The sequence below is a fragment of the Nilaparvata lugens genome, chromosome 10 (genome assembly GCF_014356525.2).
Source record: "Nilaparvata lugens isolate BPH chromosome 10, ASM1435652v1, whole genome shotgun sequence".
NCBI classification, from domain to species: Eukaryota; Metazoa; Arthropoda; class Insecta; order Hemiptera; family Delphacidae; genus Nilaparvata; species Nilaparvata lugens.
In genome coordinates, this window is record NC_052513.1 from 27268703 (window position 1) to 27287489 (window position 18787).

The following is an 18787-nucleotide window of genomic DNA, read 5'->3' on the forward strand; positions in this document are numbered from 1 at the left end:
TCTCATTAGTTGGAATCTCATAATAATTTCAAAAACTTGACTTGAAAACAAAAATTCAGTTTCAGTCAACAAATTCTATTCAATCAAACTATGCATTTTAGGATATTTGTATTATCACTGATAATAATTAGGCCTATTCTATCTCTAAAAGTCTTGAAATTGTCATTTTCTTATCATACGAAATATTGAAAACAGAACCTGTCACTCATCACACACCATTGATTTATGACACAACAAATGATATCAGAAAGTGCATTGGGTTCCATATCCGGGGACTGGAGATAGCAACGACAAAATTTTAATGAGAAAAACGAGCGTAACGAAAAGAACATCCATATCTCTCGTAACCAATGTGATGTCACCCTCAATTAACCCCTGTACTGGCTTTCAAGACCGCCAAGATGCATTTAATTGGTGCGGGAGAAGAAGAAAATGATGAAGAAGAAGAAGAAGGAGGAGAAGAAGAAGAAGAAGGAGGAGGAGGAGGAAAGAGGAAGATGAAGAATGGAGAAGAAGAAATCGTGGTGTAGAATTCCCTAAGCTGCTGAGAACCCAATTTCAAATCTTAACTTGATCAACTTCAATTGGATAGTCAGTTAATTGAGTGCTTTCGGTGGAGTTTTATGGTGACCAATGAACTGGACATCATTTGAACAGTCAGTTAGAGTTACATTGGAGTTATTTAAGGTTAGTTAGTTAAGTTGAGAAGTTATTTGAGTACTACCCACGCAATCGCTGCACATCAACACTTGGTCGTAGCAATTACCCTGATGTAATTAGCGATTAGGTTTGTTATGAGAAAGGTTACGCTCGTCTTCGAAGATGAATCATCTTCACAGTTCTTTGATGTATTCACCTAATTCGTAAAATATAATTTAAGATCTTGATCTAATGATCTAATTTTGATCATCCAATTTGAAATGTATGTCTTGAAGAACAGACAAAATAAAGTTTGTAACTATAGTTTATGTTCATCCAATTTAAAATGTGGAGTTACAATTCAAATAGAGACGTTACACTATAGAAAACAGTCGTTTTAAAACTTATTGTCAGTACAAATGAAATATTTTGAAAATAAAAATACTGTAAATAGGTACTGTAAATTCGGGGAAGGAACAGTCTTGGGCAGTGTCTGTTGATCCTTCCCCAGTCATTTTAATGGATTGTGTTTTGTGTATCATTGGATAAATAAATGCTTTGAATGAAATTATCCATAAAGTTAAAGATGTGATAGGAAGGATTATATTAGTCTTGCTCATGTAATATTTTATGGTCAATTTTTTATCTTCAAGTAACGTAGATGCAACCCCATTACACTGATAATTGATTATACTCTTATGTTGAGAGTATCTGTTCTGAAGTAATTATCGTTTCGATTTAAGAATGTTATAAAGAAACCCTTCATAATGTTCCCAGTTTATTTTGAGGTTTTCTCTTATTTTCATTACAAATTGGAACATCAGTTGGTTAAGAAGGTTAGAGGCTAATAATATTTCAAGTGCTTGGAATTTTGATTGTATGTAGCTCATGTTGGATTGTTGAATAAACTCTTTTTTAAAAAAAAGGAAGAGTTTTGTAAACTCTTCTTAATAAGAAACTTTTTTAAAACTCGACTTCTCTCTTGAATGAAGTACATTATTTATATCCCAACTTTTATTGCTTCGCATTCAGCTTACCTATTAATCATGATTGCTTTCTGATGGATGGAGAAATCTCATTAGATTTCTTATGAGACTCGAAGCGTGCATTTTTTCAGCAGCTTCCACATAGAATGATAGATTTTAAGGTTGATGTTAATTGTGATGTTAATTATCAATGTGAAAAGGCTCTTACTACATGAACGATGTGATTGCTGTCATTGATGAGATCATCAAATAACTATCGTAAAATAATTTGAAAATAAATGATTTGATTGTAGCCTGTTAACGAGTGAATAACATATTAAACATTTCTCTGGAAGAAATAGTTCAATCTAGTTACTGAAATAAAAATGAATTTTTCTGAATCAAATTAAATGTATAACGGGGAGTCCGATCTCACTAGACGTTAAATCTGCAAAAATGTAGAAATTAATCTAAAAAAAAAAATAGCTCGTGACAAACTGATAGAACTCCTATCCAGTTTCACAAAATTATATGTTTGAATTTTTACTTTTCTTCTACTTTTACTGCTATTTTGTTGCTATTCTATTGTTGAATCCTCAGTTCTTGATAATATTTTATTCCGTGAGTATATTATCAACATCAACACTCTCATAATATGTCATGTCCAAGGGATTGTGAATCTATTTTATAAACTTACAATTAGAATAATTTTTATGTGTAGTACCAGCTACAGGTAATCTATGGTATTATAGAGGAGACTACTCATAAAATGAAAGTGCTACATGGAGCTTGAAATGTTCGTGAATTTTATTGGGTATTCTCTTGAGTTGTAAGGCTTACAAGTAAAGAAAACAGTTCTGTGAGCAGATTTGAAAGAAAACAGGAAATTTGTCTTTTTAGTTTTAATTCGAGTACGTGACTGGTGAAGCCAAAAAACTGCAGTTTAGTGGTCGTTCGAATATGAATTGTTTTTGACAATATTTAACAGTCTAGCCTATATTCTTCTTTAATAGAGCCTAACAATTTCAACAGAGATTCTGCAAATAGGCTTATAAGTTTGGGAATCCAATGTATAAAAAATGAAACCTGGTTCTGTTTTGTAAAACGTTTCAAAATTAAACTGTGATTGACTTCTAATTTCTTTTTATGTATTGTGGTTGTGAAGAGATACTACAACATTATATTCCATACAAAATTACTTTTGACTTGAAGGGATATGCGAAGCAGAGAAAAGTAGGGATACAGCTGCGGCGATGTTGCCGTTCTGTAAAGCGGTCAGCTTAGTGTTAGTGCTCATGATATGCATACGATGTTTCCTCTCTGAAAGCACTGAGTCGACTGAGTCTAATCGACAAATTGGCATCAGCGCTTCTTTCTATGACTATTCATCACTGTAATTGGCTGATCTCTGTCCCGCACATCCCTCCAAGTCAAAAGTAATTTTGTATGGACTATAGTCAATACCCTCACTACCTACCTTGAAAATCGTTGAATACTGTTATAGGAAAACAAGCGTTTACTTTCAAGTTCAAGACACTGAAAACGAAATTGATTTCGACGAAAGAGTAGTTTTGGGGGCCTTATGGGAACGATCACATCCGAAACAGTCCCACTCGTCCATGACATTCAACCAAATGCATTCGAATCGCTTTAAAGTGTAGCAATGTCTTTGCCTCTTTGGCTGTGGTCTGGTCAATCACCTGCTGTAGTGAGGTTCACCACAAACTGGCAACATTTCTCATAAAAAGCAGCAATGCTTCCATTCACATCCAATGCTGACAGATTGTAGTGAATTTAGCCGTTGCAGAGACAAGTAGTACGCTGCTGCAGTCCATGGAGAATTGTGCCAATTCGTCACCTTGAGGCGAGAGCTTTCTCACTTACACTCGCTCTGTCTCACTCTCTCAATCGTTATATTTCTCTGTTTCCTCCTATTCTTTCCATTTCGTTCTCTTTTCACGTGTTGAATCATTTGTCAATTACTTTCGCCGAAACACGTAACTCAAGTGATTCTTTTTGAATCGAAGGAAGCGAGTGAGTGAGATTACTGGCAGTGACTATGGTGAGATTCACTTAAAACTGACAGCATTGATTGAATGGGAAGCATTGATGTTAGCTATAAGAGTAATGATGACACATGACAAATGAAAGTGAAACTCATTATAGTGGGAATTGTGCAATGTGGCAATCGGAAACAAAGTTTGAGTTGTCAATTTGTTGAGACTTGTTAAATTGGGATCAACGATTCTTGTTACGTGATTTAGTGTATGTTTGATTGCATAATAAAGTTATTGGTTCTTCAGGCTTAGTTGATTAAAACACAGAAAACCAAATATATATTATTCCTCCAAGTTAACGCATAGTATAGACTACTCTGCTATATCCGCGAAAGGAATTATGTGTTTTGCAGGTAGTTAGGTAGTTATGTTTCTATCCTCATGATTGAAAAACATATTGTATCCGCTTCATAACATGATTCTGTGTAGTAGTGAGATGATATTGTGGTATCCAAATTAAATGAATACTTATTACAACCATTCATGTAACGAGATCTCGTGAGGAGAGTAAATTCCAAATTCGAATCCAATAAATATTATAGGTGAATAAATATGTGAATATTATATAGATTTAAATGAAATATTTTTTATTCATGTAACAACCACTTATTCATGTAACGAAATCTCGTGAAAAGAGTAAACTCCAAATTCGAATCCAATAAATATTATAGGTGAATATTATATAGATTTAAATAAAAGATTTTTTTATTCAATTTGGGAAAGGAATAGCTCAAGGTTACCTTCTTTCTTCTTTTCCTATCATTTTGATGATGTAATTATTGTATAAATCAATAAAGAATAAAGAGGTTAAGGAGTGTACAGACTTATGCGCCATGAACACGCGCATTTCACTTTTCATCTGGTGATGCTAAATTTATTATATCTGTATCTTACTGCTTCTGTACTAATCTTCTGAAATAAACTTAGCATCAGCTGATGAAAAGTGAAATGCGCGTGTTCGTGGCGCGTAAGTCTGTACGCAGCTTCAAATTAATTTGATCAATAATTATTGTAGATAATAAATTAGCACCTAAAATAAACTATAAGTTCCCGTTTCTGGCTATAGTAGAAACAATAGTTAGTTGTCTACTTGTCTACTCTATGAAAGCCTCTGATCCTCTCCCATGATGTCACTTCATTGTCCTCAGAGCGTGAACTCAAAATACGAAGTAACAAATTCCATAGTGTGAATTTTACGGGGCGTAAGCGCCAGATATACACTGTATAATAATAACTTCCATGTCTCCATCTGTAATGGTTTCCCATTAAAAGTTTATTATTGTCATCTCGGAGATTTCCACACTTTATACCCTGTTATTCTTTTGTCTCTGACTTATCCTTGTATCTCAAACAATATGATTCTGAACTTAGTGTACACCAGCTCTTCAGCATCAATACATTGCACTTCATAAATTAGTTGAGGTGTAAGATGAAGTTGAAAACACGTACTGTGATATGATTAAAGTATTCAGATTATTAGAGTCGACGTATAAGCTCTAACTAACTACCTGTGTCTGTAATCATAACTTTTTATAAGTAGTTACTGTGGCTTAGGTGAGGCTCCAGTACAATGAGTGAGTGAGAACAGATAAAAGTTCATAACCTTTTTTATCGTTCAGTGCTGCTATGAAAGAGCCTTTCGATGAAGATGAGCTTGTTATTACTTCCATTAAAGTTTCTTTGAAAATACATTTAATGACATTGGTTTTGTCATTTATTTTTTATTGTAATTTATGAACAAGGTTGATGAGAATATTATATAGTTGATCCCTGAATGATTCTTATTGTTCTAATATTTTTTACAAGCATGATGTATTTCAATTATGATGTCTTGTAGAAGTCGTTGGCCACTGTGTTATAACTCTGATGAGTTTATCTGTATTATGAGCTATGACCAGTAGTTCTGTGAACAGTAGACCTCACGCAGTATTCTCATCCACAAGTACCTGATTGAAACTATAGACCTTATGGAAATACAGCAATAGACTGGCTTCTCCACACATCTGTGTAATCACTTGTCAGCTGATTTATTATGAATAATTCTATAGTCTGATTTTTACTCTAATATTGGCGTATGGAGGAGGCTCCTTTTTCCTTTTATATCATTCTTGAAATGCAAAATTTCCAAAAACCTTGTATATACGTCGACGGGCAATTTAAAAAGGAACATACCTGTCAAATTTCATGAAAATCTATTACCGCGTTTCGCCGTAAATGCGCAACATATAAACATTTAAACATTCAAACATTTTAACATTTAAACATCAAGAGAAATGCCAAACCGTCGACTTGAATCTTAGACCTCACTTCGCTCGGTCAATTAAAATCTTATAAACAAAAGCTCTTTTAATCATAGGAATGAATTCATGATTAGCCGTATATTCTATGCACTTATAGAATATAATAATTATTGTATCCTACTCCAAAACATAAAGAATATAATAATTATTGTATCCTACCTCATAAAACAGGCTAGAATCGTATTATTTTAGAACCTAATACATTTATGTCTCATTATCCGTTATTTTTACTGTTGTTATTAGTTTGTACTTATAATTTTCGTTGTTGTGTGTTACAGGTTACCCTCAGCCGCAGTACAGGTGGATAAAGGACGGCGTGGAGTTGGGTGATTTTAGTTCCGAACACTTTTATAAAATTTTGAACACCAAAAGAGAAGATGGCGGAAGTTATCAATGTATCGCCAATAACGAAGTGGGATCGATACTTAGCGAAAAAATTGATGTTACTGTTGCATGTAAGTAGGTCCACTGTATTTACTAAAAATTAAATTATCAATTCTGTTGCTAGTCGGTTTTCTTCTCACTGATATAAAAATGTAAATTAGTAGGTGTATGGCTTTTTGTTGGTGGGGAGTCCCTTGCCGGAAGGTCCCATCTCTCCTGAATATTATGATTTAAGCCGTCAATGGATCTAACGACTGTTATACTTCAGCTGGGACCATCAGTCAAACTGATAATAATATTCGTTGAATCAATTCTCATTGTACAGATTTTTCAATCAATTCAATTATTCCATTCTTAGACATTTTTTCTGAGTATTAGGCTCTATAACATTATTTTAATGTTTTATTAAAGTTTAACCAATCCAATAAGGATTTCCTTTCTATTCAAAATGTTGCTTCAATTATAATATTGTAAGGCTTATTCAATAAATAAATTTTTTCATTGCTGAAAAAATTGAACATTTTGAGAACTAAGTATTTTTATGGGGAAAAGTAATGCTATCTATTCTTCATGGAAGTTTTGAACTCACATCAAAATTTTAAAGAAAATTGAAATAAGACATGGGAGTTAGAACTTGAGTGTGTTACAGTACTGTGAAATTATTCTCTCGTCCTTGAATCCTATGGTTAGGCCAGTGATACCGGGAGTTTGCATTCCAAGCCATTCAATATGTGTAAGATATGAGGTGAATTCAAATAATAAGTAATAAAATTGAATATTCCTATCTAGAGTCCAGTTCAAAAGAGTAGTGTAGCATTTTATAGCCCGCATAGTGTTGGAAATATTTCAAGTTGGTAACGTCATTTTCATATTTGGTTGAGTCTTTTATTACCTTGGCTTGGCCTTGGTGATAGAATGTCATGTATATTATATCAGAATCCAACACGATTCTCTTGTCTCATGGAGAGGCTTCTCAGACAGATTATGAAAAGTTATTTAGGTTTCAAAAGAGGAAATGTTCAATAATTTCATGGATAATCTGTTGCATTGAAGAAACTCTAATAATAATAATTGTTAGCCTACTGACGTCACCAAGTATCTATGGTCTTGTTCTCATATTGAAAGTCAATTTTCAATTCCAGGAAAACTATTATATTATTTTTTTGTAGCCTGATTGTGATGCCTCTTAATGTCGTTAGATATGCAGTGAAAAACATAAAATCAATTTGAAGCTCCACAGTATTAACATAGAAACATAGATAAGATGGTAATTCCATAATTTTGTTATAATTTTCAATCAAAATTCGGCAGTGGAATAGTAAGGTCTATGAGCCTGTTTTTCCATTTCCAATAATTTATGATTTATGTGTTTTTGTGTTCTCTGTTGAATAAAAATAGATGAATAATGTCACTATAAAACTACACAACTTTAAAAATATAGCCGCAACTCCCACAGGAATTTAATATAATGCATATAATAATGTGCTTAAAACTTACAGTATGATCGTAAGAATTCAAATACTAGATTTTAATGATCATTATAAAGTCATTATTGCTGAATAATAGGAACTAAGATCACAATTCGTTCACAAATCACTGTCTCCATTCATCTATAGCGGTCCTTCCAACTTGTTTAATACAACTTGTTTAAATAGACTTGAGTTGTTACAATCATTTATATATTTTACGAGAAACATTTAGTTTATTTATTAACGAGAAACAATTTCTAGTAGCCTACATCATTAATATCCTGCAAACCAGACGGTTTAATAGAAATGTGGCATTGTTATATGTGACCAATGAGAGTTTTAAGTAACAATTGAAACTAATTAATATTTATATCAATAAATAAGTGGTTTTGGTAGTTTCTAGTTTTTCATTCGAAATTGTTATTCTTTAGTATACCTGCAACTGTACAGAGAACCCTTTTAACTTCCAATCACTATATAGGTTTAGAAGATTTCCTACCGGAATTTCAAAACTCAATATTGTTGAGAAGCTGGAAATTATTATTGTTCTTCAAAAAATATTTTTCTTATCGAAAAGTGATGATCACAGCCTAAGTTACTCATGTAGTATGCTACCATGGTTCATTATTACCATTAAATCTAATGACATTGTATGATCCATTTCTATTAATTCTTGTTAATTTCTATTAACTCTATGATTTTGTTTCTTTGCAGATATGGGTGTTTTCGAGGATCAAACAGAGCAAAGCATTACAGTGGAATGGGGGCAGCCGGCAGTTTTGGAGCTTCCACTCATCCAAAGTCATCCGGAGCCTCTTGTCTTTTGGCAAGCAGACGACGGCACTTCACTCTACGATCGAAAGTATGCTGACACTGCAAAACACCAACTGGTCATACTGGCCGCTAATGAGAATGACCAGAAAGCGTACAGGTAATTTAGACGTTATAGCCCATTATATGGTTGATTTTTCGAATCCTCTGAGTTGATTTATTCCCAATTTTTAATCAGTAAAGAATAATAAAGAACCACAAACAACTGGCATTTGAAAATATGTGAATGAATATTTTATCATTTGTAGTAATGAATCTGTATGATTTGTAGGATAATATTATGTTGACTGTAGTATAAATTTGAAAAGGGACAATTTTAGGCATTCGCCTTCTCACATAAGTGTTATAATTGTACATTAATAGATAAATAAAATTAGAATACCATTTTATAATAGAATCATTTGAAGGGTTAGAAAACCAAATCTCAATTAAATACAGCATTTCAATCCTCCATAAATGTTTGGTTAAGATCAACTCGGATCTCATTTATTAGGACATGACCTTCTCCAAAATAAAGAAAGTAATGATTCTCTTGTAACTAACAATGAAGTGGATTAAAAATTGAATACCTAAATAATTTTATTGAGTGTATTATTCATGGTTTTTAACTGTTGAAAACTCACCTTCATCATTATGGAGTAACATTCTTAAGAGTACTATTATCAGAACCATTTGTTTGAAGTATTAACAATCTGAACTAAATTCTTGAAATTAAGATAATCTATTTCAAAATGTCTCAAGTTATCTGTTTCAAGAGTCTTTTAACCCAAAAATGCATAGATTAAGATTAGCAAATCAATAAATTTCTTAATTGTTGAGAATAGATATCGAAGTACTATTTTGGAAGTTATCTGCTTCAAATGAGAATATGAGTATTGACATGTTGTGTCAGGTATTGACATAAATACTGGTGTCACGTAGGTGCGGTGTGTATAGTTAACGAATCCTTGATATTGTTAGCTTTTTTATTGGTAAGCTAAGTGTTGTGTATCTCCTAAATCAAGTTGAGCCAAATTCAATGGGAAAATAAGATTGAGAGAACCATTAAAGAAGATTACAATTCAATATTAAATAGTTCATAGATTCAAGTTATTGTATACTAGCAGGTAACCTGTGCTCCGCAAGGGTCTAATTAAAAACTTGGCAAACTGAAAACCTGACGTACTGGAATCTTGAGGAATTTGAAATAGGCATATAACCAACCTCGGTAAATTAAGAATCTGTATCCAAAATTTCAAGGTAATCTTTCAGACGTGATGATGCGTCATTCATGAATCTCCTATCCCCTACATGTATAAGACGATTTTTTCTTTTATTATATTATAGATGAACACTGTAGCAGACAAGATGAATGATTAAATGTATAATTATTAAGTCGCTCCTAGAATTTCTTAAACATTTGAATTAAGCTTGAGACTTTTTCAACTTTCTTATGCACGATATTGCATTAAGGTATCGAATAGTAAAGTATTATGTAAAAGTAAATGTAAAGTAAAGTATGAAGAGATCATTCCGTTTCACTTTAATTTATGCTATTTGGTTTCAGGGCACGAGCAACGAACACACAGCTGGGCAAAGAGGAGAACAGTCCCTACATTCGACTGGTTGTGAAAGGATCGGAGACCGGCCAGGAGATCGCCCCTCAAATTGTTGTCAAACCTTTCGACATGAACATCATCAAGGGTCAACTTGTCACTGATTTGCAGTGCATTGTTAACGCTTGGTAAGACATTTCCCTTTGAAAACTACTCCATATTTTGGACTTTTTGGAACTTCTCACATTCGATAGAATACTCTATCTGTTTTTCCAAGTCTAGTAGAAGAAATAAAATAGATTTAATTTATCCAAAAAAATTGTATCAAAACAGAAAAATCAATATGTTAAAAAAAGAAAAAGTGAAAACTCAATAGACATATTTGTAAATTTGATTACTTGACTTCACTTGCAGTAAACTCAATAGTATTTTTTGTCATTTTTGTTTATTTGACATCAAAAAATGAAACCGCCAATTGAATAGGAATGAATAAATTAAATTAATCCATCTATTTTTCAGATATGAGTAAAGCTGAAGAGCTTTTGGATAGATTATAGATTAACGTCCTCAGTCCTTAAAAGAGAACAGATAGATTAATGTATTAATTCATCAGATCATTATGGTAAAATTTAGCAGTACCCGAACAATGTTGAATTTAATTATTTGAACCATGTTTTATTGAATCAAGTACCTATCTAACAAGTTGTATTAATAAAATATTGTTTTATGCGTCAATAATAATTATTGTATCATTTTTAATTTTTTACCATGTTGGCAATGTGTGTCTGCTACAATGAAGGTATCAAGGTGTCAAGGTAGAAGGTATTAAGGTGTGTATCTGCTACAATAAAATCCGTAAAGGCCTTGGCACTGCTATTCTCAAATCATTATAACTATTTTTAATTTGTAAATTGTACATTACATTACATTTTGCAGACGACAGTCATAAAATCCGTTGTCCACTATCATCGTTTTTGTATTAAAATTTGAAATTCTCGTATTATGATGATTCATGCTCTGCCACATATAAAACATCTTGCTTACTATGACCTGCACATTATTTGTTTTTGTTGTATGATTGCAGGCCCCTCCACGAGCTGGAAACTCTGTGGCTGAAAGACGGCATCCCAATAGAGAACACAGGCGTGAATCACAACCTGAAATACCCGTGGAACAGCACTCTGTCCCTGCTCAATGCCAACCTGACGCATACGGGCCGTTATAGGTGTCAGGCCAGGCTGCGGACGGGTGGATTTCCCACTGTCACCGCAGATGCCAATGTCGTTGTGCTTGGTGAGACACATCAATCTCCATTCTTCTCTGTCAATCTTATCATTTTTCCACAAATCCCATTCCTAGATATCTTATTTGTAGTATTTTCTTTTGTTATACTTTTTTGACATCTTAAGTTCTTTCTTCTTCTAGTCCCAACCTACTCTTCTCACTGCGTCTCCCACCTTTTCTTCTGCTCCAGCTCATCCTTCTCTCCTTCTCCTCCTCCTCCTCCTCGTCTTCTTCTCTACCTCCTCCTCATCCTCCTCATCCTCCTCATTCTCCTCCTCCTCCTCCTTCTCCTCATTCTCCTCCTCCTCCTCCTCCTCCTCCTCCTCCTCCTCCTCCTCCTCATCATCATCATCATCATCATCATCATCTTCTTCTTCTTCTTCTTCTTCCTCTTCTCCTACTCCTCCTCCTCCTCCTATTCTTCTTCTCCTACACCTCCTCCCCATCCTCCTCCTTCTACTCACCTCCTCCTACTTCTTCTGTCCTCCTCCACCTCCTCCTCCTAATCTTCCAACTCCTAATCTTCCTACTCCTCCACCTCCTCCTACTTCTTCTCCTTATCATCATCATCATCATCATCATCTCCTCATCCGTCTTCTCAGCCCTATTTACCTCCACTTTCTCTCATTCTTTTACTTCTCGGTTTTCTCTTCTACTCCCTCTCCACTACATCCTCTTCCTCCACCTCCTCCTACTCCTTCTCATCATCATCATCATCATCTCCTAATCCGTCTTCTCCGTCTTATTTACCTCCACATTTTTCTTATCCTTTTACTCCTCGGTCTTTTCTTTTACACCCTCTCCACCACATCTTCTCCATCTCTTCTTCTTACGCATCTTCAATTTCGCGCAAGTAATTTCGAAGAACATGCTACAATTGAATACAATAAAATTAAAAAATAAATTTAATAAAACAAAAGAGTACAATCTAATGCAATAAAACTGAACACAATACATCGCTATTCGATGCAACTTTAAAATAAAATACTTTATTGATTCATTCAATAAGTACATCATCAAAATGATAGGGAAAGAAAAACTAGATTGTTTCTTGTATTTACTATTCAGTTTTCCTTCTTTTAAGTAATATTCAACTTAAATATTATTTTGACTGGTATTTTCTTCATCAACCCTTCATGTTATAGGTTGACTAACTATGGTTTCCTAAACTGCATTTTCTGACGTTATCTATGATGGATCAATCAAATTAACCACTTTTTCCTAATTATGCTGTTTATTTTTGCAGAGAGTCCCTCGTTTGTGACAATTCTTCGTCCTGAAACGCTGGTCGAGTATGGAGCTCTAGTCAAACTGCCTTGTGAAGCTATAGGCGTGCCCGCTCCTAATATAACATGGCTCAGAAACACCTACGATGTCACACTAATGCCGAATAGCGACAGGTTGGTGCAATTTTCACCCAAATTGTTGTGAGTTATTGTGAAAATCATCAACAAATTATTAACTCAAACTTCGGTTTTGCAGGCAGCGCCTATTATGTTATTCTGATTCTCAAAGCTACTCGTTTTTATCTAATTATTTATTTTTATTTCGCTGAACTTTGTAATATGTTTAATTTATTATTTTTGTTGAAATGGCAAAATGAAATTTGATTTGAGCAAAGTAAAGTCTACCTCAATCCAAGGTTCCTAATGCCTTCTCCAACAATAAGGAGCATTCTTTTATTTATTTGTGGATACAATCACAAATCATGTAAATATGATTGGGAAGTAACAACAGGCTTGGCCCAAAACTATCCCATTCCCAAATTTTGATAATTAATAATATGTCCAAAAAAAGTAGAGGTTCCCTTTAGACTCCTCAAAATAAGTGATTAATATGAATCAATCCTGCACTTTAGAGCTTGAAAAAATCGGAATTTCTCTCTGGAAAGAAGAAGAGATATTGCTGAGGAATGGTTTGTGTTATTCTGTGTAGAGTTTGCACATCAACTGTTGTTTCTTGTATAGTTGACTTCTTTGATTTAGCTCTACTCTCATATTATTATTTTTTTTTCAATCAAATTACAAAAAATCGATTTGGTTATTTCAGGTATCAAATTGAGGAAGACGGTACTTTGATCATAAAAAAGCTGAAAATGGATGATACTGGTATGTTTCAATGTGTGGCTACCAATGAAGCTGGTTCTGACTCAATAACAACTTGGCTCAAAGTGAAAAGTAAGTATTTTTAAAGTTGATTACTACTGTAATACTCAATTCAAGACTGTACTGTAATATTTTTTCTTGTGAAATTTTGAGGTATTTTCAGATGAGGTATTTTCAGATTGAGGTATTTTCTATCTTTAGTCGACATGTAATCTAGTCGATTTGTTTTAATTGTGAGAAGGGATTGTAATTTTGACCTTATAACATTGTCCTCCATTTGTAGTAAGATGATTTGTGGATAAATATTTTGACTCTTTAAACAAGGTAACTTGATTTCAATTGACTTTTTATTGTATTTCCTCTTACAGATGTATAAGTTATCCTATCATTTTAGTTATATACTTTACTCAATAAGTTTACTCAATTTAGCACGGATCTTGTTGATCACCTTATTAAAGTTATTTTTCATTCTCAAATTGCAAAAAACATTATGATTTCAATTTTCATTAGTGTGTTTCGTGTATGGCTTGTTTCATTTGCAACTCCACTCCACATTTCTAACGAGTATATGGCTGCTGATTAGTGCTAATTGATTGACCTACACATGTTAATTGACATTGGAATTCAACAACAACATCATGTAATATTAATAGATTATTTCGGTTAGAGTTGTATGATAGAAATTTCACTGGGCTTAAGCATTTTAGATCACCAATCCTCAGAATCAATTTAAATAATATAAAATACTCGTATCGTTAACCTATTGCTATCCTCTTCCCAGTAAAATTGCAATAATGATACAGATGGAAATGTAATGCTAATAATAATCAATTATTAATCGTTTAATAATAGTTATCAATAATGACAGCTATTCTTGTTGGGACTGACACTGATTTCCTTATGATTATTCATTTTAATCCTTTCTATTCAGTTATTTCATCCAATACAATACTGATACTAAACAATCTACAAACTTTGGTAACTTCCAAATAAGGAGCAATGTAAGTAGCATTAATGTAGACTTGTTTTATGGTAGGCCTATGTATGGAATTAAACATTAATTTATAAAGATATAAAAGATCCTTTTAAAGAAGAGCTCTCAACATTATATACAACTAAGATTAGCTTTTATTTCGTATTTGTGTGTACTGGATCCTTTGTAAATAAGAATATTATATCACGTTGTTGTGATTGATGTTGAATTATTCTAGAAAGAGTGAGAGACGATTGGTTCCTAATGTTGGTTACAAAATAATGCACTCCCGTTGTTGAAATGTATCTTGTTTGATGAGAAAGCTTTATTCAATAAATAAAATAAAGTGTGATCTGGCACTTGATGTAAAAATGTGTGTGTTCAAGTAATAACCAATTTTTAAATACATGTTTGATCTAAACTTGTGGAACCAAAAACCTTTCAATCCATTTGTGTGAATGTGCCTTGTTTATAAGAATGTTTTCCAGTTGTTATCCCTGAATTTTAATAGTTTCAAAATCTAAATTTTGCGTTTAATTTATAAATTTGGTAAATTTATTAACCTATTCTCAAATTAATGTCCTTTCTGAACTTCTGGTATTGAAATCATACCCTCTCACTGTAAATTTTTTTCTGAATGTATTTTGTATTGTGATGGAAAAGTTTTGTTCTATTTTTCAAACCTTGCACTTTGAGTGAAAAAATGTTTGTCTGTTGCATTATCTATATGTAAATATGTTAAATTGCTTTTTGTCGACTTCCACTGTTGTGTGAGTTATTTCAATGAATTATAATTTGATTGGTCCAGAAGTAACTCGCTTCGCTCGCTGGGCGGATCACAGAGTGGTCCGTCTGCGTCAGTCAGACATGCACCAGAGAGCGTATTCCCACCGTAAGACCACGTCTCATTCAAATCAGTATTTCCAAGTCTCGATTTTCCGATTATTTTTGTTTTTTGAATGTGTTTGCTGCATATTTTTTCCAAAAATTGATCACCTTATAAGAAACGTAGTGGGAGAGTTCTTTGATAAGTGGAGATACGGTAGTAATTATTTAATTGAAACAATCTGAAGAGTGTCTTGATTGTAGCAGATTTTTCCATATTCAGATAGCTTTTTCTATTTTTATAGCACCTAGTTGAGGAATAATAAGCTATTCTTTTTTAAGTTGAATTGATAAGAATATTGTTTGTGAAGGTAAAACCCATTGGTTAAGTCTTCTAGATTGGTCAATGATTAAATTAAAGGTTAAAGATATCTTCCGTACCTATTCAAGTAATTAGATTTTTTTATATATAATTAGTTGAATCTGGCCTCTCAAGATCCATCTAGGCTGATATATACAGTTATAAATGCAAATTGTTACAACTATTTTTTTAGATATAATTAGTTGAATATGGCCTCTCAAGATCCATCTAGGCTGAGATTATACAGTTATAAATGCAAATTGTTACAACCACATATGGATTAAATATTCTCCGTTGTTACTCCATTATTGAAGTATATTGAACAAATCGGACAAATATATTTGAAAACATGATATTTCATTATAATATGTCCTGGAATATATTTTCAAGAATATGAATGTAGGTTTAAAACATCAGATGCATTTAAGCTGTGTTAAATATCTTTCAATCATGATTTCTTTCACAAAAGTACATGTGAGTAATGAAAACTGAGTTATTTTTCCGTATTCCAAGATTGTCCCTAAAACAGATAACGAAATAAAATACTATTTATGAACATCATTTCAAAGAACTCTTCTTCTGTGCTACTCATGGGGTGATCATCATCATAATCCATCATCTTCCTTCTAGCTATGGTAGTGGTGCTAGTTGATTTTGCTTTTTGATATTTTTTAACATGCCTCCAATTTTTTTTTCCTCCATGCAACAAATGCTCATAGTCTTCCACTAGACTTGAAACGAAATAATAGCATCAATACGACACCTACAATTATGTGAATAAATAATTGAGAAACATTAACGATCAGACTGTGTAACTTGCTTCCTCTCAAAACAAACTTTGCTATACTGTAAACAGGACCTCCTATATGTAGGAGGTAAACCTTGGCATGAACGTGAGATAATCTAGCATCTGCTACACCGCGAGCTATATCTATGATCAAGTAAGCGTCATATTCAATTAATTGAGTTGAACTCCTGATTATATCTGGTTCTTTATTGATTCATACAATAAATACACATCATAAAAATTATAGGGAGAGAAAAATTAAGGTAACCTTGTGATCTAACATATCATGTATCGAACAGTCAATATTTTATTATTTCATTAAAAATTGTTACTTTTTATTTTGAAGAGTTGAATGTTTAAAATCAAGCAATCGTAAGGAAATGAGGAATATCGGTTGACTCGACTACTGTACGTATACTAAAAGGAAGAAGCTCAATTCACATTTTCGATTCAGACGCGACACGTTTTTTCTGAATTTTCCTCTTGAAAAACTTTTGAATTTCGAATCACGTACAGTAGGCGTAGCTTGTTTCGCCTACCAAATAATACATACAGAAAACATTAATACAATAGAATTATATATTTCATTGATCCATCACAATCACAGTCACATTTTATTCCACTTTTTACCTTCAACCAATTCAATATGAATAGCTGTACATTTTTGTAGTATAAAATGTAAATAATTGGCAAATCTAGTATAGTATCCAGTTTCCGTTCACCCCTAGTTCAGTATTACATTATTACAATCGATTCGTGATTAAAGTATTTTTGTTGTGTTTATTTGATTATTTCACAGGCACTGTTTGTTGTGTGTATCATTTTATTGTATTGTTTAATAATGTTTTTATGTAGCACTCCATCACTTGTCTGTTACAATCACCCACATTAGGTTCAATCACATTAATGTTTTAGAAGTTTTTGTTATTTGTATTTGTGAATCTGTTACTATTTACATGACATATAGTGCTTGTTACCTATGTTATGACATAAGTTTATAGTTTAAAAAGTTATGATGCAATAGTCAGCACTTGCATTTGTTTATAGCGTTTTCAGCACTGTTTGTGTCACATTTTTTGTTCTAGTGTATCCACCTCTGCTTCCACATTAATCTTCCTAGGAAATAAGATTCATTATTGATAGTTATTCTTAGATATCTTCAAACATAATTATCATTCAACCTCAATAGCTAATACAAGTTTTCGTTATTTTATTTGAATGTATCTAGTAAATGTAAATCACTTCTTATAGTATATTTTTTGTTGTTAAATAAGGTATTTTCTCACATGTTTGGATAAAAATATAATTATTATCTCTAACAAATTTACATACTGTAGTTTCTGATAAAATAGGTTTTCCATATAAATTCCATTATAGTATTTTTTACAGAATTACTAGTACACTTCATTATTTTATTAAGACACTACTAGTTTTGGTCAATTAATCCTTTTTATTTATTGAAGTTTTCTAGTGTTTCCTATGAAAGTTTTACATCTTATGAGACCGCACCCACTAAGTTATTGAGTGACTTAAAAGAAAATCAAGTAGTCCCATAAAAATGAATGAAAAAAGGGAATATCCATTCAGTTATCCTGCAGCCTTTTTTCCATATAAGTTCCTCCAGCAAGAATCATTTGTCAAAGACAGGTTCAATCAATAAATTGCATTGATTAAAAACACTTCACTTATATGGGCTAATTTTGTAAAATTAATAAAAACAATATAAAAACTTGTAGTACCCTCTATTATTAGAAACTTTGAAATATTTTAACGACTAGCTTCGACCATAGGTCATTTTCAAGTTATATTATATAGTATCAACTTCTTTATTTATTTTCTACATTTTAACTTGAAAATGACCTATGATCGAAACTAATCGTTGAAATTTATTTATTATTTATTTATTTACAATGCAAATGACACTAATGTAATAACATTGAAAGATAAAATAATAAGGTAGTCCTTGTGCTATTTTTCTTCCAAATTTATAGGTGACAAAGTCCAAGATAAGGTTAGAATTTCACGTGTACAATTTTTGGAAAATTTTAGTCTAAAATAAACATGTATACTATAAATTTTGAACATAAATGGCTCGATTTAATAAATTAATTTAAAATATTCTACTCAATCACCATTTGTAAATATTTTAAAGTTTTTAATAATAAAGGGTACTACAAGTTTTTATATTGTTCTTATTAATTTGTTCTAATTAACTTGGTGAATACAAACTGAGCACTAAGTTAACACTAGTATGTTTTCTGTTAAGAATTGA

General features: G+C 32.4%; 1 protein-coding gene across 6 annotated transcripts in view; it reads left to right on the top strand.

The window, feature by feature from the left end:
* The window catches only part of LOC111050276 (protein sidekick), a 186198-nt gene that overhangs the window by 135310 nt on the left and 32101 nt on the right, over positions 1 to 18787 (top strand). For all 6 annotated transcript variants that reach the window (XR_005572372.1, XR_005572371.1, XM_039437087.1 and 3 more), the window contains exons 3-8: positions 6240 to 6416; positions 8529 to 8745; positions 10192 to 10368; positions 11265 to 11473; positions 12711 to 12864; positions 13514 to 13641. Coding sequence is in view for 4 of the 6 variants with exons in the window: in XM_039437087.1 (XP_039293021.1) it covers positions 6240 to 6416; positions 8529 to 8745; positions 10192 to 10368; positions 11265 to 11473; positions 12711 to 12864; positions 13514 to 13641 (1062 nt within the window). In the remaining 2 variants the exon portion in view is untranslated. The remainder of the gene's footprint in view (positions 1 to 6239; positions 6417 to 8528; positions 8746 to 10191; positions 10369 to 11264; positions 11474 to 12710; positions 12865 to 13513; positions 13642 to 18787) is intronic.